The sequence below is a fragment of the Cornus florida genome, unplaced genomic scaffold (assembly GCF_030987335.1).
Source record: "Cornus florida cultivar Cherokee Brave unplaced genomic scaffold, ASM3098733v1 CherokeeBrave_3.0.0_Hap2_Chr07, whole genome shotgun sequence".
Lineage (NCBI taxonomy): Eukaryota > Viridiplantae > Streptophyta > Magnoliopsida > Cornales > Cornaceae > Cornus > Cornus florida.
In genome coordinates, this window is record NW_026775577.1 from 64011792 (window position 1) to 64036473 (window position 24682).

Genomic DNA, 24682 nt, shown 5'->3' on the forward strand with positions numbered 1-24682 from the left:
GTGAGGGAGTTTGGGAAAAGCCTCAATTTCAACCACTGACTTGCTCCTGCTTCCCCACATTGAATAGTGAACCTGTCAATGCGTTCTACGGTAGATTGGTTACCTTCCCCATTGAAAGTTACAAAATCTGGAACTTTATACCCTCTAGGGAATTCAAATTCATCAACTACTTCCGGGTATGGCTTCCTATAAGCCGGTCGGCTTACTCTTCTGGCAGCTGAACCAAATTCCTAGTCTATCAACTCCGTCAACTGGCCTCTATCCAGAAAAATTGGTTGGGCCGGTTGATGAATTCCTGGCTACTGGTTAGCCGCTGGTGGTTCATTATTCTCTGGCCAACCTAGTTGATTGGCCATTGGTTGCCCCCCCGGGCACCACAGGTGATGGCACTGGTGGGAATGGTGGGTTATTCCTCCATCTTCCATAATTGCCCCCCGAGTCAAGATAATCTCTTCCAGGGAAATTTGGAGGATATACTTATGGCCTTGGAGGTGGCTGGTACTGCTGTTGTGGAAATGGCTACTGTACTTGTGGCTGAGGAAATAGTGGAAGTTCTAACCAAGTTACTGGTGGATTTTGTGGAAGACTCACTACAGGAACTGGCTGAACTGTCACTATTGGTGGAGGTTGAGGAATCGGCTCAGGTACCGATTCTTGAGCATTTGAATTTCTAGCCTGAGCCGGTTGATTATAAACAACGGCTGATAGTTGAGAGATATTCTGAGAGAATTTATAATCCATGTCATCAAGGTGACCAGTTATCCTACCCAATGCTTCAGCCAATGGTGCAACCAGTGATTGCATCTCAGCACGTGTACCTGATTCTTCAAGACCAGGATTAGAACTTCTAACCTGATCTGGCTGAACTTCTTCTTCTAGTTCTTCATCACCAGTTGTAGTTTGACGAGTCGACTTTGATCTTAGTAGCATTGCAATCTCTACCAGGGGTCCCGCCGAGCGTGCCAATTAATGTTTCCACAAAACTGGGACACTTGGAACGTGCAGGTGTGCCAGAATCTCGGAAGATTCAGAGAGGTCAAACGAAAATGAAGATCCTTTTGGAATGATCAAGTGATTGTGAGGTTTCGGATTTGCCTTCGATGAAAGGACTTTTAGTTAAGACTACAATGTTATCTAGTGAATTGAAATGCAATACTGAAAGTAAGTGCATGAATGTAAAGGAATTGAAAAGACTTGTATTGAAATTACTTGAATTGAAATACAAAATATTGAATGTTGACTGATGTCGTTGAGAGAGTTTGCAATATAGCCCTAAGAAAACTATTTATAGGCATTAAAGCCTTACAAAAAAGGACCCATGTCCTATTTAGTAACTGCCCACTCCTTCCTTACAAAACACTTGCCTCATACTCGGCTATCAAATTTCAACTTCCATACCTACGATCTATGAGTTTCCTCTGTTGTCGCCATGTGTCCCACGTTCTTTAAACTATTTATCTGAATATATATATATATATATATATATATTACGTGATTTTAACCGCTTCAGCTTATCCCTTTTGAAGTAGATTCGGTATAATCCACGATCTCCTCATCCCTAATTTTTAGGAAGTACCTTCTTGAACCATGTATTGACTTAGACTCCTTAAAGGTAGGGACTTCTATCAGTTTATAGAAGTTTAGAATATTACAAACTTCTCTAGCCCACGTCATCCTTGTTTTCAGGAGATGATTCAAACCACGTCTTGATAGCCAGCTGTCACTATCCTTCCATATTTACCTTTCCTGATCTGCCAAATGTCTCCAGCGTATTTAAATCTCTTTCCTTTCCAAGTTTGACATATGTCAACTTATTGTTCAGACCATGATTTAGTCCACTTATGCTATTTTATTACACCACGTCATCATTGAAGTGGCCAAATATTGGCCTGCCACTTTTATGTGCCAACAATATGATATAAAAATTATTACAATAATGATATAATTTCATTTTCTAATTCACTTTAGAGCAACTCTTAGTATAAAAACAGGTAAGTGGCCTAACTGGACCGGACTCCTACATTTTAAAGGGAGGTCAGGGTTTCAAGCCTCGGTGGAGTTTATAATAATAAAATTTTATATTATTATGTAGCCATGTCCACGTTGTACTCGTGTTCTACTTTTTTAAAATTTGACGTGTCGACCTATCTATGTTATATCGTATCCGATGTACTTGCTACATAGGGATTGATTATTTAATGCATTTTTTATTTTTTATAATATTATTTATTGCAATAAATATATAAACACTTTTCCTTAACTATTCCAAACTCTTCCTATTTCTTAAAATTTAGAGAGAAATATAAATAAATAAATTTGAAAATAAATTATCTTTATAAATGGACCAAAAAAAATAAAAAATACAAAATTTTGAAAATAAATTATCTTTATAAATGGACTTCTTATCAATAAATCATCAAAACAAATGATAAACAATCTCATTGCCATTTGATAATTACTCCAAGTTTGATTTTAAATATATATATATATATTAACTCGATAACTACAAAGTTTCAGAATCGTTGTAATCACCCACAACTGAGATAGAAAGTCCATAAACTGCATAATATCTACAACTTAAATAGATTTTTATGAGACAGATTTTTATTTTACTTTTCTCCAATATATTAAACTTTGTCAAATAATTTGAGTACAAATAAATTTCACAAAATATATGTAAGATGTAATATATGAGTCGCCTAAATTTATAATCACTAATCATGCAAAACTAGTGTAAATACAATATATATATATATTGAATGATTTGCATGTAAATTCTATAATCCTTTCCATAAATATTTCATTTTTGCGAATCATTCACCCCACACAATTGGATTTCACATATCATCGTATATTTATCTCATTTCATAAGGATAACAATTCATCCACGGTGCACAGTTTGCTCTTCAACTGTTCAAAATTTTAAAATGCGTTTGAGTTGGAACAATCAGTTGAAAGTTGGGTTGATCATAGATTAGCATCGCGTTAGATAATTCCTATGCAAAAAAAATTATAAGAATTGGTTTTAAGTATAATAAATATCATGCACAAATTCTAAAGAAAACAAATTCATGAATGTCTTTTTTAAAAAAAAGTTCATGATGATTACAAACATATAATGTATATATAAAGTTTTAAATATATAGGCGATTTTTGTTTAATTATAAGTTTTGAGGAATCGAGTAAATGCACCAGGTAATTATAACCACCTAGAATAAATAAAGTAGGGAACCAACAAAGGTTCAACTTTGGTCTCATTAAATAACATCTTACTAGTAAAATATTATTAAAATTTTAAAAAGCATAAAATTATTACTCGTATGATATATTTTTCTTCAAAATATAAGTCTTAATAAAGACGCAATTCAACAATTATAAAGATGCAAAGTTTTAGTGAGAGCACTCTCATCATTACTTTTTATTATTCTTAATAAAACCTAAAAAAATGAGAAAAAAGCAACTTGTATATATAGACTGAAAACTTACTAAGAGCGGAAAAAAATAATAATAGAGAAAATAATTCACTGATGGTCAAATGTTAAGTATAATTTTTTTTTCCCCTCTTGAATTCACATAGATGATATATTTCCTTTTTTTTTATTTTTTTTATTTTATTTGGTGTGATATTGAGAGCATTTTTTGTCCTCTAGCATTTTGTTTTTAATCCATTGTACTAAATAAAATATTGAAACACATAAATATAACCAATTAACAAAAGAGCAAAAATCTACCACCCATATGAGACGTCATGGAAATTTCTAAATACAATTTTACGTAATCTTTTATACTTTTCTACACGAATATGCAGCAATGTAACCCACAGAATATAATTTATGTCATTATTGCCAACAAAAAAAAAAAAAAAAAGAAAGAAGAAGTTATGGAGGCTAAGTTAAATAAAAAGAATTACAATTTAAATAAATCATTTTGTGCTATGCAGCATTCTCAATTGCTTCTATGCACTCTACTACAGTTGCCTTCTTCGACATTGCTGCTATTAGGGCCTCATGAATTACCTTGTTATTTTTCAGGAGGGATGCAGCAAACAAAACCTGCATCATTTTCCCCAGAGAATAGTGTTGTAAAGGAAATTTTGTCATTTGTACTAGTACAATAGTTACTATATATACATATACATACCACACACATTGATAAAGCCAGTAAGCAGTTGACTTTATCGGCAGAATGTTGGGCAGTTACAAAACAACGTATGGTACGCAAAAGAAAATGTTGGGCAGTTAGGAAACACTGTATGGTTGTTAGCTGTGAGCGATAAACACCCATATGGTATGCAAATAGGGTATTTTTAAAAGATTAAAGTGCCCTTATGTATTTGAAAATAAAAAAGGTAAAAAATAAAATAAATGTAAAATGACCGAAGTACCCTAACCAAAAGAGAGGGAAATGGTGTTTATATGTAAAATGGTATAAGGGCATTTTGGGAAGACTAAAATAGCAGTTTAGGGAATTTGTTACTTAATATAGGCATGTGTAGCAGAAATATACAAATATTGAGATGGCTGTGCGGTAAGACTAAAAAAGAATAAGAAATGATCACATTTGTGAGATGGTTGGAGTAGCATGAATTGGAGAGAAAATCGATTTAAGATAATTTGAAAATGTACAAAGAACACTTTTTAAGTGCCCCAATTAGGAAGAGTAATATAGTCTACATTGAGGGTAATTCTAGGGGAAAATACCAAAGTTAACGTCAATAGATTTAGTAAATAATGATATGATAACATGCGGTGCGACTTAGGATAAGGCAAAATGAAAACATAGAATCCATGAAGCCTACCCCCAAATACTTGGTAAAAGGCTTTGGTGGTTGCTTGTACACACACATAAAAGCATCATTGAAATTCAAGAAGGTTCAAGTGAAGTTCCTAACCTTAAAAGAGATTGGCTATAAGTAAAATTTCTGATGCAAAACAACTAAAAGAATATCAACCATGCAAACATAAGCAGCCATGCACGCGGGTTGTAGATTCAACTTACCGCCCATCTAGTAAGATTTTGTTGTTGTTCTTTGCTAATCTGTGGTTTGCTCCTGTTTATAAATCGCTGAGAGAGAAATAACTTTCGATTATAGTTCATTGAAGATCCAGAAAAATGTGGACTTTAGCCTTTCAGATGATGATATTACTAACCTGTAGGGTGAAAAGATCAGCAGATTGACCAACCACTTTATCATATTCCAGACCTTCTGCTGCCAGCCCAGACATGGCTACAACCGCCAACCTAAGAAAGGCAAATCAGAGTTGGAATCATCCCTAATAAACGATAATCAAATCAAAAGATGTACAAGATTTCCAAGATTAACATCAAGTAAATGGAGAAAATCTCCCCCTTGATCTATAATTCTGTAAATCCTATGAAGTAGTCCATTTTACCTTTTGCTTTAATTATTAGTGGAAACTTACAGATTTATAATCGCACCTCGACAAGAAGTAGAAAGAAAGAAAGAAAAATAGAAATTAAAGAATAAGAAGAAGAAATAAAACATAACATTAATAAGACATGATAAAAGGGATACTCATATTGGAAAATTGAGTTCCTCACAAGTACAGAAAACATGACAAAAAACTTTAGAGTCTAGACCAAGCAATCAAGTACTGGTTTATAGAGGGGAATAAGAATTAACATTTATTTCGTTTCCATCAAACTACCAAAACCTTTCAACCTTTCCCCTCTGAAAATGTTGTTTTCGTAGAATTATACTAGGAAATGACCGACACATACATAACATCAAAACTTTTGTCATTGTTGACAGCCTCTTATAAAAAAGCAGTGACGGTAACACTTAGCTTGCTAATTCCTTTAAATTGTCATTTTACTTGTTAGTCATATTAAAATGTCTATTTCATGTATATTATATATTTGTACCAAGTCGAATTTGATTATAATAGTTTAATAATGCATGAGAAAATTTGCTCTAGAATATTTTATATGAAGCAAAAAAGATGGTTGCTAAAGCTAAATAAAATGCATTAATTGACCTATATAAAAAATTAAGAACAAAAGAGGATGAAACTGACTGTTTACAAATTAGCAAAAAATATAGAGAAATTGACTAGAGATATGGATCAAATAAGGTATATTAAGGATATAAATCAAACAATATTAGTTAAAGAAAAAGATCTATATGAAAAATGAAAAAATTACTTTCAACAATTACTAAATGAGGAATATACTAGAGAAGAAGTCATAAGTAACAAACCTTACACAGGAATGGCAAATGAGATTAATAATAAAGAAGTACAGGACACACTTTAGAAAATGAGTAATAATAAAGTTGTAGGACCTGATAACATACCTATAGAGAGGCAAGGAGAATTTTAGAAAGGATGGGAGTTGAGTGTTTAACAAACTTGTTTAACAAAATTTTAAAAGAAAGAATGCCACAAGAAATGGAGGATATAAAATATATATATATATAACAAAATTGTGAAAGTTATAGAGGAAATAAATTAATGAGTCGCACAATGAAACTGTGGGAGAGAATAATCGAACAAAGATTAAGGAATGAGACCTCAGTATCTGACGATTCTGATAACGAATTCAGATTTATACTAAGTAGATTCACTATGGAAGCCATATACTTAATAAGAAAATTGATCAGAGATTGTAAGAGTAAACAAAAAGATATACACATGGTTTTCATAAATTTAAAGAAGGCATATGCTAGAATGCCGAAGAACATAAATTTGATCGGTTCTGCAAAGAAAACAAGTCTCTATATAACTTAAAAATCTTATTCAGGATATGTATAGATAGACATTGACTGTTCATACGACATGTGAAGAAAGTAGTGAATTCTCTACAAAGGTAGGATTACACCAAGGATCTGTTTGAAGACAATACCTATTTACGATTGTGTCAGATGAAATAATGAAAGATATCCAAAAGACATTCCATGGTATGTGTTACTTGTTGATGACGTCATTTTATTTGACACTTGTAAGGAAACCTTAGCAACAAAATTAGAAAAGAAATGACTAAAAAAATTATTAAAAGTATATGGAATGTAAATTTGATAAAGTAGCAAAAGATAACAATATAAATATTACACTTCAAGACCAAAGAGTTACTCAAAATAACTAATTAACTAATTTCGTCATTTAGGGTCAATTTTACAAGATGTGGAGATAGAATATGATGTAGTAAGTAGAATTGGAGCAGGTTTGACAAAATGGAGGTAAGCTAGTTGTATCCTATGTGACAAACACATCAAATAAATTAAAAGTAAAATTTTATAGTACAGTTATTAGGCCAGTTATACTTTATGATGTAGACCAAGGGTTGTAACTTAGTGACAGTTTCTCACTTTCCAAAGTAGAAAGTCAAGGGTTCAAACTTATTTTTTTTTTTTTTTTTTTTTTTTTTAATATGTAGGATTGTATTATAGCACCCAAAAGGGGGACGCATCCCACAAAAGATACACAAGGCCAAATGGGGCCTCTAAACACTCAACGAGCCCAAATTATCAACAATTTCCTCTATAGAATTACAATTTCTCCCCAAAACCCAACAAAAAGATTGCTAATAATAGAGAACTTAATTGTCCCGATAGGAGTCTCCTTTCCTTGAAAAGATCTCCTATTCCTTTCTAACAATAAGCACCACCAAACACATGAGGGCATAACCCTTGTCAAGGGTTCAATCATGTAGCAGAAATAAGGATGTTATGATGGATGATAGGTGTGATAGAAGAGATAAGATTACTAATAAACGTGTAAGGGAAAAACTAGGAATAATTCCTATTAATGATAAAATTAAAAAAAGTAAGCTCATATGGAGGAAAAAAAAGAAAAAGAAAAAAAAAAGACACCCAAAAATACTACTTTTAGACAAGGAAGAGTTGTTTGTCTAGAAAGTAAGTGACAAAGAGGCAGACAAAAATTAAATGGGATGAACGAATTAAAAATTACTTTACAAAAATTTAATCTAAGGGCAGACAATGGAGTATAATAGAAAAGAACGAAAAAAGATAATTCATGTCCCCGACCCCATCCATATGGAATAAAGGCAAAGATAATGATGAATCTTTTGTTCTTGTCTTTTACTAGTAAAGAAGTGCTTGACATTATTTTGATGACTTAATCACATTAATATACTTTTAGATTTTGAATGGATGGATGCAAAAGCTTGAATTTTCTTTCTTTGTTTTTCTTTTCTTAGGGTAATGCTAGGGTTTTCCTAACCTATTTTTAGTCGAGACAAATGCCAACTAATGCATGAAAGCACCTGCAAATCATACGCATTTGGTAAATAACGGGAGAGTTGGACCACAATATAAAGGCCTCCAACATATTTAAACAATCAATTATTTGGTTTATCTTTTTCACTAATATATTTTTAATTAAATTTTAGGAGTTATTGCTAGATGCAATGTAAAAGCTTGGATCAACAAGCATGATGGCACATGTTCGGATCCGACAACACCTACTTTGCGCTAAATAATGTCAAATGTCAAATGTCTCTCCAACCTTCTCCTCTTGGCAACCCACGTAGGCAAGACCAACACCTAATGACGGCGTTTTAGATTTACTTTATATTTCCAAGCCGTTCTTAATATTTTTGCATCTCCATTGTATTTGAAATGCTTCCAAGTAGACGTAAAAGGTAAGCCAAAAAATTTTGAACCTTCAGTACAGATATAGACTAGAATTATCTATATATGCCAAGATGAACTAAAGAATATGATCTAATCATGGCTAATCAGCCCTTTTTAAATGGTTCTCCATTTCAATGACTTCCAAACGTATCCGGACTGAGCTTTATTTGGAAATTGTTGGAATATTTATGTTTATATATATATGTTGAAAAAGAAAAATTCGGTAGTAATACTACCAAATATTATTAGCTGTAAATATAATATTTGGTGGATATTTGCTGTAAATTATGAAATTATTAATTAGGCCAGCTAGCTATTGTAATCAGTTTTCTGATTTTGTGCTTGTATTCTCTCCTATAAAGATAACCCGTGTAAACTTGTAAATATGGTGAGCTAATACAGAGAAAAGGTTTATTCCATATTTATTTCCCTTTCAAGTTTATATGGTATCAGAGCACCCTAAGAAAAAAAAAAAAAAAAAATACCCCTAATTTTCTTTTCTGCACAATTTCTTCGCTGATCAGCCATGTCTGACGTTTCCTCCATGTCAACCTCGCCTGTCACAACCCAGCCAACTAATCCTGTAACCCAAGCCCCCAATATCAATTCTCACTCGAAGATCACCAATATTCGCCTTAATGGTGATAATTATTTACGGTGGTCCCAGTCCGTTCGGATGTACATCAGACGGCGGGGAAAGATTGGGTACCGAGACAAGAAGGCACCAGCATCAGAGGACCCAACGTACGTGACCTGGGATGCAGAAAATTCAAAGGTGATGACTTGGCTCGTGAACTCCATGGACGAGGATATTAGCTCCAACTATATGTGCTATTCCACGGCCAAGGAGCTTTGGGACAACGTGAATCAGATGTACTCTGATTTGAGAAATCAATCTCAAATCTAGGAATTGACTCTAAAACTTGGTGAGATTCGGCAGGGAGAAGACTCAGTCACCAAGTATGTCAATTCATTTAAGCGCCTTTGGCAGGACATGGATCTGTTCAATGATTATGAATGAAAATCCACTGAAGATGCCAATCACTATAAACGGACCGTGGAGGCTCATTGTATTTACAAATTCCTTGTTGGGCTCAACGTGGAATTTGATGAAGTACGGGGACGGATCATTGGCAGGACTCCACTTCCTTCAATTGGTGAGGTGTTTGCTGAGGTTCAAAGAAAAGAGAGCTGCAGACATGTAATGTTAGGGAAGAAGATTACCAGCGGGCCTGTTGAGAGTTCTACCCATCTTGTTGCCGAGACTGCTGCTAATAAAGCAGTCAATTTTCAGCAAAAACATGAAGAGAAGCCACGGGTCTGGTGCGACTTCTGTAACAAACTGTGCCATACTCGGGAGAATTGCTGGAAAATCCACGGAAAACTAGCGAATTGGAAGAGTAGCAAACCTGGTGACAAAAATAGGCGTGCGGTTCCTACTGCCAATGAAGTTGAGACAAGTCTCTTAAGCAAGAAGTAGATGGATCACCTTCTGAAACTGCTGAAATTTAATTCCTTATCTGGTAATCCTAGTGTTTCTCTTGCACAAACAGATAGTGCACTTAATGCCCTTTCTTGTTTAAATTCTACTACAGGATCATTGATTCTGGAGCCTCTGATCATATAACCAGCCTTTCTAATCTTTTTAGCACTTACTTACCATGTTCTGGCCTTGAAAAAATTAGAATGTTTCTCACATATTGCAGGAAAAGGTTTAATAAAATTATCCGAGAATATAGATCTTAAATCTGCTCTCCATGTCCCTAAACTAGCCTGCAACCTTTTGTCTGTGAGTAAACTAACAAAAGAATCTAATTGTTGTGTAATTTTCTGTGATTCTTACTGTAAATTTCAGGACCGGAGCTCGGGGAAGAAGATTGGCAGTGCTAAGATAATAGATGGACATTACTAATTTTATGGTGACTTCTCCAGTAATAAAAAGGCTTAGGGCCTTAGTAGTGTTAGTTCTAACTCTGTTTATGAACAAATAATGTTTTGGCATTTAAGGCTAGAACATCCTAACTTTTCATATCTTAAACATTTGTTTCTTACTTTATTTAAAGGTTTGGATTGTTCATCGTTCTATTGTGAAAGTTATTGCTTATCGAAGAGTCATCGTACTATTTATTTGCCAAAACCTTATACTTCTTTAAAATCATTTTATTAAATACATAGTGATGTTTGGGGACCTTCAAGAGTCACTACTATCTCTAGGAAAAAATGGTTTCTTACTTTTATAGATGGTCATACCTATTTATGTTGGGTTTATTTGATGAATGAAAAGTCGAGGTTGAAATTTTTTTAAGAAATTTTACACAATGGTTGAAACTCAGTTTCAAGCAAAAATTAGCATTTTTCACACCGATAATGGAACCGAGTATTTTAATGAAATTTTGGGGAGTTTTTTTTAAAGAAAAGGGTATCCATCATCAGTCTACTTGTGTGAATACCCCTCAACAAAATGGAATTGCTGAAAGAAAAAATAAACATTTACTTGAAGTGGCTCGTGCTATAATGTTTTCAATGAATGTTCCAAAATATCTTTGGGGGGAAGCTGTTTTAACAGCTTCGTATTTGATTAACAGAATGCCTACACGTGTTTTAAAATATAGCACGCCATTAGAATGTTTCAAAAGAATTTTTCCCTTATCAAGGATATACTCGGATTAACCTCTAAAGGTTTTTGGCTGCATAGCTTTTGTTCATATACCCAATAATACTCGGTCCAAACTTAATCCTCGAGCTGAAAATTGTGTTTTCATGGGGTATGCTTTTAATCAAAAGCGATATAAGTACTATAATCCCCAAACAACAAAATTTTATGTGAGTATGGAATATGGATGTCTTTTTTTTTAAAATAAATCCTACTTTCACAAAAATTCTCTTCATGGGGAGAATGAGGTGATGGAAGAAAATTTTAGGGATTTATCTCCTACTCCTTTACCAAATGTGATTTTAACTACTTCACATCATCCTACTCGGAAAAGACCAATGAAAACAATGGAGGGTTCCCTAGTTATATAGTGCCAAACATTATTGTATCTGAAACAGGGGACGAATCACTGCATCCGGGCACAAAAGTTCCCAATACTGAGCCTCTGATTTATACTCGGAAAAGACCTCATCAAAAGAGTCAAAGTCAACCTATTCCTCTTAGTAATGAGCAATCTTGACCTCCAGGAACTGGAGAGGTCATAAGTAGTTCTGTTCCTAACTCACCTTCAGTTCCTGTTGCTTCTCCTAACCAAGAACCATCAGACCTTAATATTCCTATAGTTGCTAGGAAAGGAATTCGAATCAAATATCCAAATCCAAAATATTCCATTGCCAAATACCTTTCTTATGAAAAACTCTCTCATACTCATAGGGCTTTTACCTCAAAAATCTCACACCTGTTTGTCCGGAAAAACATTTAGGAAGCTCTTGATGATCCCAATTGGAAGTTAGTAGTGATGGAAGAGATGAATGCTCTTAGAAGAAGTGGTACTTTGGAGATAGTTGATTTACCTAAGGAGAAAAAAACAGTATGCTGCAAGTGGGTCTTTACTATGAAATATAAAGCTGATGGTAGCATAGAGAGGTACAAGGCAAGACTAGTAGCAAAAGGGTTCACCCAGACCTATGAAATTGATTATCAGGAAACTTTTGCTCCTATAGCCAAGATAAACTCAATCAGAATCTTGTTATCTTTGGCTGTGAATTTCAACTGGCTATTACACCAGTTAGATGTAAAAAATGCCTTTTTAAATGGAGATCTTAAGAAGGAGGTCTTTATGAATCTACCACTTGGGTTTGAGGGAAAATTGGGACCTAATAAATTATGTAGAATGAAAAAATCTTTATATGGTCTCAAACAGTCCCTTAGAGCTTGGTTTGAAAGATTTTGGAGAGTTGTGAAGAATTGTGGCTACTATCAGAGCCAAGCTAACCATACCATGTTCTACAAACACAGTAGAGAAGGCAAGGTTGTAGTCTTAATTGTCTATGTGGATGATATAGTCTTGACAGGTAATGACAATGAAGAATTGGAGAGACTGAAAAAGAGACTTACAGCTGATTTTGAGATCAAGGATTTGGGTGCATTAAAATACTTTCTTGGAATGGAGTTTGCTAGATCCAAAGAAAGTACATTTGTGAATCAACGTAAATATGTTCTTGATTTACTTAGTGAGACAGGTCTGCTAGGATGTAAACCAGCCGAGACACCCATTGAGCCCAACCTTAAGCTGCAACCTTCTAAAGATGAAGAAGTTCTTAATAGAGAGCAGTATCAAAGACTTGTTGGAAGACTGATCTACTTGTCACATACATGTCCAGATATAGCTTTTGCAGTCAGCATGGTTAGCCAGTTCATGCATTCACCTGAACGAGAACACTTTGATGCAGTCTACAGAATTCTCAGATACCTAAAGGGGACCCTTAGAAGAGGTCTATTGTTAAAAAACCGTGGGCATTTGCAAGTTGAAGCCTATACTGATGCGGATTGGGCTGGGAGTGCTATTGATAGACGGTCAACTTCTGGCTACTACACCTTTGTTGGAGGTAACCTTGCCACTTGGCGGAGTAAAAAACAGAATGTGGTATCAAGAAGCAGCGCAGAGGCCGAGTTTAGATCAGTTGCTCATGGAATTTGTGAGGTGTAATGGATTAAGAGACTATTAGAAGAATTAAAGGTCTCTAATCCGTTGCCTATGAAATTGTACTGTTGACAATAAAACTGCTCACAATCCAGTGCTTCATGACAGAACAAAGCAAATGGAGGTAGACAAACACTTCATCAAGGAAAAGCTCGAAAATGGATTGATCTGCATACCGTACATTCCTACTACCGAGCAAGTTGCAGATATGCTTACAAAGGGACTTCCTACAAGACAGTTCGACAGACTAATTGGCAAGCTGGCTATGGAGGATATCTTCAAACCAGCTTGAGGGGGAGTGTTGAAAAAGAAAGATTCGGTAGTAATACTACCAAATATTATTAGCTTTAAATATAATATTTGGTGGATATTTGCTGTAAATAGAATATTGGTCAATGCTGTAGATTAGGAAATTATTAATTAGGCCAGCTAGCTACTGAAAGTAGTTTTCTGATTTTGTGCTTGGATTCTCTCCTATAAAGAGAACCCGTGTAAACTTGTGAATATAGTGAGCTAATACAGAGAAAAGGTTTATTCTATATTTCTTTCCCTTTCAAGTTTATAATATGTATATTGGGTCAAAGTGTAATTACAGATAGTTAGTGGTCATTATATAATTAGTCATTCTTGTATATATATATATATATATATATATATATATATATATATATATGCATTCTTACTCCTTTAGGGTTAGCAATACAACCTCCATCAAACTCTCTCTCTCGGTCTCTTTCTCTCTCTAACTCTCCACATGGTATCAAAGCAACCGATTATTGTCGTTGTCTCTACGAGTTGGATAATCGTTGGCTAGGGTGTGTACTAGCTTCAAGAGAGATTCGATTCGTGAGGTTGTCCTCGCTGTTAGGTGTTTCACTATTGATATCTAACCTCTTGCCATTGCCGAAGGTGGTTGTCACTGCGAGTGTTGCCGGAGGTTTCGAACCAGTGTCGCAGTCGCTGATTGTTGTCGTTTTCTTCATCGACGACTGTCTGTGTTGGTGTCGCCAGTTGTCGAATGGTTGTGCAGTCATCATTTGCGACTAATGTTGTGGTCGGCTTCTTCGTTTGGGACTGAAGGTGAAGGAGAAGATGGGTGATTGGCTACGGGATTTGGGGTGTTTGGTCATTGAAGTTGGGTTAGTCCAGACCAGTTTTCCCCCAACCCGGTTTTTACAGGGACCCGATTATAGATCTGACCCGATTTTGAGATCCGGTTTGAGGTTTGACCCAAATTTTTCCTGATTCGGGTCTGTTCTGTTTTGTTTTGGTGCCGCAAAGATTTTTTTCTCTCCTTCTTCCTGCTTTGTTCGGTTCTTCTTGGGACAGATAAGTTCTCTTGTTTGTTTCAGCTCAGATATATATATATATTATGTCTGTTCAGAAGCCAACCATGTCCGAAGTTTCAACTGTTTTCGGAATTAAATCTCCTGTTACACATTCTGATCATGTCGGACTGCAAATTACAACTATGAAATTAAGTACTTCCAATTACTTATTATGGGCTCAAGCCGTGAAAATCTCTTTGGGCGCCTGCCGGAAACTGAAGATTATTACTCAGGCTCCTCCATCTAAAACTACAACATATGATGACTGGCAACTGATAATTATATGGTTATGTCCTGGTTGTGGAACAACATGGAACCTTCCATTGCATCTAATTTTATGTTTGTAAACAGTGCAAAGGAAATATAGGATGTTGTTCAAGAAACCTACTCTATGGACACAAATGTTTCTCGCATCTATTCATTTTCATTCTCGGCAGTCTGGTAAAGGCATCTGTCAGTATTATAGTACTTTCAAAAGCCTGCTAGATGAGTTGAATCAGTACCATCCCTTAACTGCGGATCTTGATGTTCTCAAGCGACAATGTGAGGAATTTTATGTTTCCATATTCCTTGCGGGTTTAGACCCGAACCTTCAGAATTTTCGTGATCAAATACTTGCTGCTGATGGAGGACTCCCATCTTTGGGTAACATTTATGCCCGATTGCTTCGGGTTTCAGAACCATCCCAAGGGACGTCGACTGTGAAAGAAAATTCAGCCATGATTCTCCCCTTTGTCACCTCACAGTCCTTTAGAGGTCATGACAGTCCCAGTAGCAACCAAAGTAATAGAGGACATTCGAGTGGTTCTCGTGGCCATGGTGGTCGTGATAGAGGTGCAGTCGCCGTAGTCACGGAAGTACTGCTCCTCACTACTACAGTCATTATCAGGGTACTAACCATTCTATTGAGCAGTGTTGGGCTCTTCACAGGAAACCTACTTAGGCAAATCAAGTAGTTTCTTCCTCTGAAATTGCTGGTCCTTATTCCTCACTTGGCCACGGACACCCACCTTCTACGACTTCTATATTACCATCGACTGCATCTACAAGTGACAGTGTCACACTATCCCGAGTTAAGTTCAGTGCTTTGGTCAACAACCAGGCTCATCACAACTCTGCTGATGTGGTTACTTTTGCACAATCAGGTAATGTTGCATACCTTTCAAATGTACAGACTTTTCAAATGTACAGACCTCAGCCTCACCTTAGGTTATTGACTCAGAGGCATCTACCCATCTCACAAGTGATAAGTCTCTAGTTTCAAATCTTCAGAAGTCTAGCTCTATATCTTTTGTTAGTGTGGCAAATGGTAGAACTTGTTCCATTATCGGTCATGGCACAATTAGACTAACTCCCTCCATTTCATTATCTTCTGTGTAACTAGTTCCATAATTTCCTTTTAATTTATTATCTGTGAGTAGACTGACTCAAGAACTCAACTGACCTCAACACGAAGAAGACAATTGGTGGGGGTATTAAAAGGAATGGCCTCTATTACTTGGATTGACAACCGTCCACTAGTAGTGCTGCTTTACATTCCTTGGTTTCTGTACATCAATGGCATTATCGATTAGGTCATCCCTCATTGCAGTACTTGAAGTCAGCTTTACCTTTTTCTTGAGTTGGTGTCTACTTTAAACTGTGAGTCGTGTCAATTGGGCAAGCACCATAGAGTGACTTTCCCTCCTCGTATTGATAACCGTCGTTCTTCTTTATTTGAATTAGTGTATACGGACATTTGGGGTCCTACTCGTCACACTAGTAATTCAGGTTTTTCTTATTTTGTTACCTTTGTTGATGACTATTCAAGGAAGACTTGGTTGTTTTTAATGAAAGATCGTTCTGAACTTTTTTCCATCTTTCAATTATTTTTTAAAGAAATTGAGGTCCAATTTGGATGTGTTATACGGACTTTACAATATGATAATGCTATAGAATATGTCAAAGGTGTTATCTCTACATTTTGTGACTCTCGTGGTATTTTACACCAAACTTTTTGTTCTTATACTCCCCAACAAAATGGTGTAGTCAAACGGAAAAATAAGCATTTAATTGAAATAGCTCGGACATTAATGATCCATATGCATCTTCCAAAGCCATTTTGGGGCGATGCTGTTTTAACTACTTGCTATTTAATTAATTGTATGCCATCTTCCGTTCTTAACTAGAAATGCCCTTATTCCTTTGTTTTTCCTACGCGACCGTTATTTGCAGTTACCCCTCGTGTTTTTGGGTGTGTGTGCTTTGCTTGTATATTACGTCCTAGCACTGATAAATTGTCTCCTCGTGCCATTAAGTATGTCTTTATTGGGTACTCTTAGACTCAAAAAGGTTATAAATGTTGGGATCCTAGCACTCATAGTGCTTTTGTGTGCATGGACGTTACCTTTTTTGAGGACACTCCTTATTTCTCTTCACATGGTTCATCTTTAGATACCGAGTTGTTGGTTCCGTTACCTATTGTGTCCCATTCATCCAACTGTGACCCACCACAGGCACTTTAAGTGTATAGTCGACGACCACAAGTAACACCCCCCCAATTGTCTACTTCTATTGATGCTCCTCCTACCGCCGATGATCATCCTATTGCACTGTGCAAAGGTATTCGTTCTTATATCACTGAACATCCCATTTCTAACTTTGTCTCTTATAACAAAGTATCACCCTCATTTTCCTCTTTTTTATCCACATTATCTGCAATTGTTAGTTCGAAGACTGTGCAGGATGCTCTGTCTAATACAGGTTGGCGCAAAGCCATGATAGATGAAATGGATGCTCTTCATCATAATGGGACATGGGACCTTGTTCCCTTACCTCCTGGTTCCAAACCGGTTGGTTGTAAGTGGGTATACACTGTCAAATATCTTCCTGATGGGTATGTTGAGTGTTTGAAGGCTCTCCTTGCTGCAAAGGGATACACCCAAACCTATGGTATTGATTATAATGAGACTTTTTCCCTTGTTGTGAAGATTTCTTCTATCTGGGTTCTTATTTCTATTACTGCCAATTGTAATGGACCGCTATTTCAGTTAGATGTGAAAAATGTCTTCCTGCATGGCGACTTACTAGAAGAAGTTTATATGAAGCAACCACCTGAGTTTGTTGCTCAGGGGGAGTCTCGTTATACTGTATGTTGCCTTAAGAAGGTCTGTACGGATTGAAACAATCTACAAGGGCTTGGTTTGGAAAATTCTCAAAAGCAGCACTTTCCTTTGGCCTTAACAGATGCTAGACAGATCATTCGGTATTTCACCAGCACACTAGGACTGGTTTTATATTCCTTGTGATATACGTAGATGATATTGTTATAACAGGTGATGATTCTGACGGCATCGCTAAACTGAAATTATTTTTGCAAAATCGGTTCCATGCTAAACACTTGGGCAAACTCAAATATTTCTTGGGTATTGAGGTTGCTAGATCAAAGGAAGGTATAAGTTTATCTCAAAGGAAGTATATGTTGGACTTATTAGAAAAAACAGGTATGTTGGGTGGTCGTCCTGTTGATGCTCCTATGGATCCGAATATAAAACTCTTGTGTGATGAGGATGATCTATTTGAAAACCATGGTAGATATCGACGTCTAGTTGGGAAATTAATTTATCTCACTATTACTCGGCCTGATATTTCATATGCAGTTAGTGTCGTGAGTCAGTTCATGGGAGCTCCTAGAGTGCCACATTGGATGCTATTCTTCGAATTATTAGGTATCTCAAGCAAGCTCAGGGTTTTGGGTTACTATATAAATCGAATGGTCATCTCAAGGTGGAAGGTTTTACATATGCTGACTAGGTTGTATCTCCTTTAGATAGAAGGTCTAATACAGTACATTCGTAGGAGAAAATCTTGTTAGATGGAAAAGTAAGAAACAAACTGTAGTAGCTTGATCTAGTGCTGAAGCTGAGTACAGAGCAATGGCTCATACCACTAGTAAGTTGACATGGATACGACATTTTCTAGAAGAACTTAGGTTGAAAGTCAAAGTTCCCATTCCATTATTTTGTGATAACCAAGTGGCCATCCACATTACATCTAATCATATATTCTATGAGAGGACCAAGCATATTGAAGTTGACTGTCACTTCATTCGGGAAAAAGTATTAAATGGGAGCATCTCTACTCCATTTGTAAAGTCTGAAGATCAATTAGCTGATATGTTCATCAAAGCATTGGGTCATAATCAGTTAAGGACTATATGATCTAAGCTGGGATTATATGATATATATTCTCCAGCTTGAGGGGGAGTGTTGGAATATTTATGTTTATATATATGTATATTGGTTCAAAGTCTAATTACGGTTAGTTAGTGGTCATTTTGTAATCAGTCATTCTTGTATATATATATATATGCATTCTTACTCTTTTAGGGTAAGTAATACAGCCTCCATCAGACTCTATCTCTCGGTCTCTCTCTCTCTCTCTCTTTAACTCTCCACAAATAGCAGGAGGAGAATATAGATAAGAAATAGAAACCTCAACTTGTCTCCTTTATTTGACAAGCCTTATTCAAACTGCTTCGGTTCAGCTATAGAGTTCATTTTTACCTTGGTTATTATTTTTCCATTTTTCTTATCCATGACATTCCTTAAAAATTATCACATCTCTTCCCCCAGATATACTCACATGCTTTGAAATTGGTCAAAAGTTAGTGTTAATTACCTCCCAAGGTTGAAGATAGAATTGAATTGATTCTACATTTAAGGGTATTTCAGTAATGTCAACAAGGGTAAAAAAGTAAATTGACAAACTGTTGCACTCGCCAATTAGAGTTCATACATTTTATAATTAGGATTTCTAAATGTTCATGATTTTACTTGGTTTTGATTCCCTAAAATGTTTTATATGTGCATGAATAAGTTTCAGAAACTTCCATATCAAAAACTTTCTATATATAAAACCTGCATAAGTATCGACCAAATACTTCTGGATGGCAAAATGATGGCAATCGATTGACATCTAATTCAATCGATTAATTTGTTCAGGAAGGTGGTTTTCCTATTTTCTTACCCCTACCATAGTTGTTAAAGGCGCCTGAGGCGCAAGGCGCCTCCAGGCGCCACCATGTCGCCTCCAATGACTTAAGGCACTGGGGTTGAATAAGGTGGCCACCTTTGTATAACAGGCGCAAGGCCACAGGCGCACAAAAGGCGCACCTTCTTGAAAAAGGGAATTTTTTTAATTGTTTTGTTATTTTTTTGGTTTTGTATTGTTTATTATTTGTTTATTAATTGTTTATTATTACTTTTTATTTGTTTATTACAAAACTTACAAGTTACAAAACAAAAAATAAATAAAAATAAAAACCAAAAGCAAAAGTGGAAAGAAGAGACAAATCTGCCGGCAGCGAAGGCGATATCTGCAAAGCTCTCGGATCTGCCGGATCTCTCAGTCTCGGTCCTCTCGGATCTGCCGGTAAGTTCTCCTCCTCTCTCTTCTTCTCTTCTTCTTCTCTCCTCCTCCTCTCTCTTCTTCTTCTCTCTTCTCTTCTCTCCGAATCTCTCGTCAGATTTTTTTTTTTTTACTCTCTTCTTCTTCTCTTCTTCTCCTCTCCTCCTCCTCTCTCTTCTCTTCTCTCGTCAGAATATCAGATTTTTTTTTTTTTTTTCTCTCTTCTTCTTCTTCTTCTCTCGGATGTCTCTTCTTTCAGTTCTTTTAGTTCTTTCCTTTTGCTTTTGGCAGATTTTTTTATTTATTTTTATGCTGGTCTAGAATCTAGATGATGTTGGTCCTGTTTTTTGAGGGTTTTTGTGGCTTAGTTGTTGTTTCTATAGATTAGTGCCTTACTGCCTTGCATGTGTTTGGTGATGCGCCTGATTGATTTTGTTTACTCCTTATTAAAACAAATAATAAAGATATACCTAATCACAATCACTTACCCAAAAATGATTTGAAAAATAGAATCAATCATACTGCTTATCGAAAATTAGATTGATTTGATTTGAAAATATAGCACATCCTTGATCCTTGTGGTTTTTGCAAGATAAATTCATAATTTCTATTTAATGCATCCAAACATGGTGCTTGCAGCTTGCAAAAACGTTTTATTCGTGCTTAATGAAAATTAGATTTGATTCGACTTAAAAGTAATAATAGCACATCCATGTGATTTTTACAAGATGAACTCAAATTTTCTATCAATTAATGCAGCATCCAAACATTATTGCATCTTTATATATACTATTGCATCTTTAATACTTTATTGGGTGGGTTTAGTTTTGTTTTTTTTCAATGTGCGCCTTACCTCAGTTGGGCACGCGCCTCGCCTTGCGCCTCAGTCTCCAGTAGGCATTTGCACTTTTGTGCGCCTTGAGCCTTTAACAACTATGCTCCTACCAGGTTGCCTATAAGGATCAAATCCTCTCCTGCGAAACAGTAGTCATATCCCCTCCAGTTACTAATGTACGTTACGAAAATGTTGTGATGTGGGGCTGAACATCACAACATTTTCATAAAGTACATCACTAACTAGACGGGATACGACACTGTTTCACAGGAGAGGATTTTAGTCCTGCCTGAAAATACCTCAAGTTAAGGCAAACCTAAACACAACTCATATACAAGAAAACGTAGAGAATACATTATTGAGTGCAGAATTTTGGGAGTTTATGTGAGAGTGCGTATTTTGGGGAGAATATACACTTCTGTAGACATCCGTTGTTGCGTACTAAAAAGATTTGTTCAACACACCAGTTCAATCCACCGATTGATGCTTGGATGATTATTCGAGACTAATTCACTAGAGAAACAGATTTTTGAGGACCAAATGCTATTGTCAAGTGAAAGCACTGCCTGGAGACTTTTCAGGAGAAAAGTTTGGAGTCTACTATATCATAGAGGTAAGGATTCCTAGATCACTAAACTATTAACCTAGGTAGTAATCCTTCTTTCTTGATAGTGAATTAGTTTGTTTGAAATAGGTCTTATGGTTTTTTCTTTCCAAGAGTTCTAAGTAAAAATATGCTGTCTAAGAAGCACGGACATGAATATGACACGACATGGACACGGACACGGTGACACGGCAAATCCAAAAAATTTAAGACATGGACACAGCAGGGACATGGCGAATAGTATATATATATTATATATATATATGATGTAGTACTTTAAAAATTACTAAGTGTTACTATTTTTCATCAACCTCATAATGAATAAAATACACAAATCATAACTCATCTACTGTAATAGCGTAATGACTACCCTTAAATATCTATTTGTTTTCTCTAAAATTGCATATTAACCTTACAAGTTTAAAATTATTATGTACTAACCACATAAGTGAGTAAAAGTTGTTAAATAACTTCACATATTTATATGTTAACCCAATTTTCTTTCAAAAATTATCTTTTAGACCCCTGAAAATAAGACATGCATGTCGGAAACACACCCCTTGCACGTCGGACGCGTGTCCACGGAGTGTCCGTGCCGTGGCCAAGCCGTGTCCGAAATTCAAAAAAAATAAAAAATCCCAGACACGTTTTTTGGTATGTCCAACACGTGTCGTGGCGTGTCCGACGCGTGTCGGACACGTATTCTTTGCCCATTTTGGCGTGTCCGTGTTTCCTAGTCTGGTGTCCATTGTTTATTCATTATTGTTTCAAATTTGTATGAATTGTGTGATTTTTACATATGCTAGTTTATTGTTGTTGGAAAGGAGAATATTCAGCTGAGATTTGTTGCTAATCTCTAGGGATTGCCTAGACATCAAATACAGGACTTGAATCCTCTAAGTTAAAATTCCTCTAAGTTATCATAAGTTGAATTTTCTACATAATGATATGTGTCATTAAAATATATTTACGACCTATATTAAACCACGTCAACTAATTTAATAAAATTTAAAAAACTACACTGTTTTAAGATAAAAAAAAACTTTATAAAGACGTAAACATCTCCTGTAAGATCTCTCCTCTTTTGCCCAAAAAAAAGATTGCTCCCTCACTCTCTTTTTGAAATAATAGTATTGGCTTGGATGAAGAAGGTGATCTAATTAAAGAAACTTGAATAGTAGGTTTTTAATTTAATAGCATACAGTGTCTGATTAGATGAATTTTGTAAAATTTAAGTTTTGAGCATAGTTTGCCATAATACCAACAGACTAGAAACGTTCTTCATTATTTAGAAATACTAAATCTTTGGTTGGTAATAACTAGATGTATTTTTATGCAGATTCAGATTTAGATTTAAACTGAAGTATAAATGGTTAAGGTATTTTAAAGATTTTTTATTTTAAAATGGTGCAGTTTCCTAACTTTTATTAAATTAGCTAAAGTGATTTAACATAAGCTATAGATACATCTTAAATGACACACATGTCATTCTGTATAAAATTCAACTTAGGATAACTTAGAGGATCCAAGTCCTTAAATATAGGCCTAGTTAAATCTGTGAATAAGGAAAATTAGTTGTATAGTTATTCTGTTCCTTTTTTAGTGCCTTGTATAGCCTATAAGTAGCGTACGTGTATATCATTCTCAGTATCAATGAAATACCATTTCACTAAAACAATTCTCTCCTAATTCCTTGTTGTTTAGATGGTATCAGAGCAGGAACTTTATTTCTGACTGTTTTCTACATTCCGAAAAAATTATTAGGACTTATTCCTTGGTAAACTCCACATTTTTTTTCTTTTTCCTCTCAAATCGAAACCCTAGCTTCTCATGATGTCTGAAGTCTCATCTGAAGTCTCTTCTAAGCCTATTGAAAACCGGGGTCTCAATTCTGATTCGCATTCTGTTTAGATAACCACTATACGTCTTAATGGAGACAATTTTCTGCGCTCTCAATCAGTGCGTATGTATATTCGAGGGAGAGGAAAGATTGGGTACCTAACTGGTGATACAAAGGCACCTAATTTGAAGGATACGACTTATGCCACTTGGGATGCAGAAAATTCCATGGTTATGGCCTGGCTTGTTAATTCCACGGATGAAAACATCGTCTTTAACTATATATGCTATCCAACTGCTAAGGAACTCCAGGATAATATTCACCAAATGAATTCTGACCTCGGCAATCAATCCCAAGTGTACGAACTGCAACTACAGCTTGAAGAAATTCGACAAGGGGGAGACAACGCCACCAAATACTTTAATATGTTGAAAAGGCTGTGGCAGGATCTGGATATTTTCAATGACTATGAATGGAAATCTCCAGATGATTGCAATCACCACAAGAAGACAGTGGAAAACAATTGCATCTACAAATTTCTCGCTGGCCTAAACGTCAAATTTGATGAAGTAAAGGGAAAGATCATTGGTCGTGGTCCTCTTCCTTCACTTGGAGAGGTATTTGCTGAAGTTCGGAGGGAGGAAAGCCGCCGTAGTGTTATGCTAGGAAAAAGGGGGCTAGGGCATCGATTGAAAATTCTGCACTAGTCGCTGCTGATGCAAATGCGAGCAGAACTTCCAATAGCCAGCGTAGAGGTGAGGATAAGCCTCGGATATGGTGTGATTTCTGCAACAAACCCCGCCAAAATTCTGCCCTAGTCGCTGCTGATGCAAATGCAAGCAAAACTTCCAATAGCCAGCGTAGAGCCGAGGACAAGCCTCAGATATGGTGTGATTTCTGCAACAAACCCCGCCATACACGTGAGACATGCTGGAAGATTCATGGCAAACCCGCCAACTGGAAGAGTAGCAAGCCTGGGACCGATCTGCTCGTGCAAATGAGGCTGATGCTGGTCCCTTCAGTAAAGAACAGATGGATTATCTTCTGAAGTAGCTGAAATCCAATCCAGACTCTGGTATTCCTAATGTTTCTTTGGCTCAAACAGGTAGCAACTCTAGTGCTTTCTCTTATCATTGTAGTCCTACAACTTGGATCATTGATTCGGGTGCTTCTGATCACATGACAAATCTCTCTCATGTATTTCATTCTTATTCGCCTTGTTCTGGTAATAAAAAAGTTAGAATTGCAGATGGAAAATTTTCATCTATTGCAGGAAAAGGTTCTATCAAAATTTCTGAAAAAATCACCCAAAAATCTGTCCTTCATGTCCCTAATCTTGCCTATAATCTCTTATCTGTGAGTCAACTCTCTAAAGATTCTAATTGTCATGTTACCTTTTTTTACTCTCACTGTGATTTTCAGGACCTGAGCAC

The 24682-nt window shown here is 35.9% G+C and overlaps 1 protein-coding gene across 2 annotated transcripts in view; it reads right to left on the reverse strand.

Annotated features, from left to right (window-relative positions):
• Positions 1-3751: 3751 nt before the first annotated feature.
• LOC132267271 (uncharacterized) overlaps positions 3752-24682 on the reverse strand; it is a 37863-nt gene continuing 16932 nt past the window's right edge. For both annotated transcript variants that reach the window (XM_059768389.1, XM_059768390.1), the window contains exons 8-10: positions 5151-5241; positions 4999-5064; positions 3752-4052 (exon numbers count right to left, since the gene is read on the reverse strand). In XM_059768389.1, the coding sequence (XP_059624372.1) occupies positions 3933-4052; positions 4999-5064; positions 5151-5241 (277 nt within the window). In that variant the 3' untranslated portion in view covers positions 3752-3932. The remainder of the gene's footprint in view (positions 4053-4998; positions 5065-5150; positions 5242-24682) is intronic.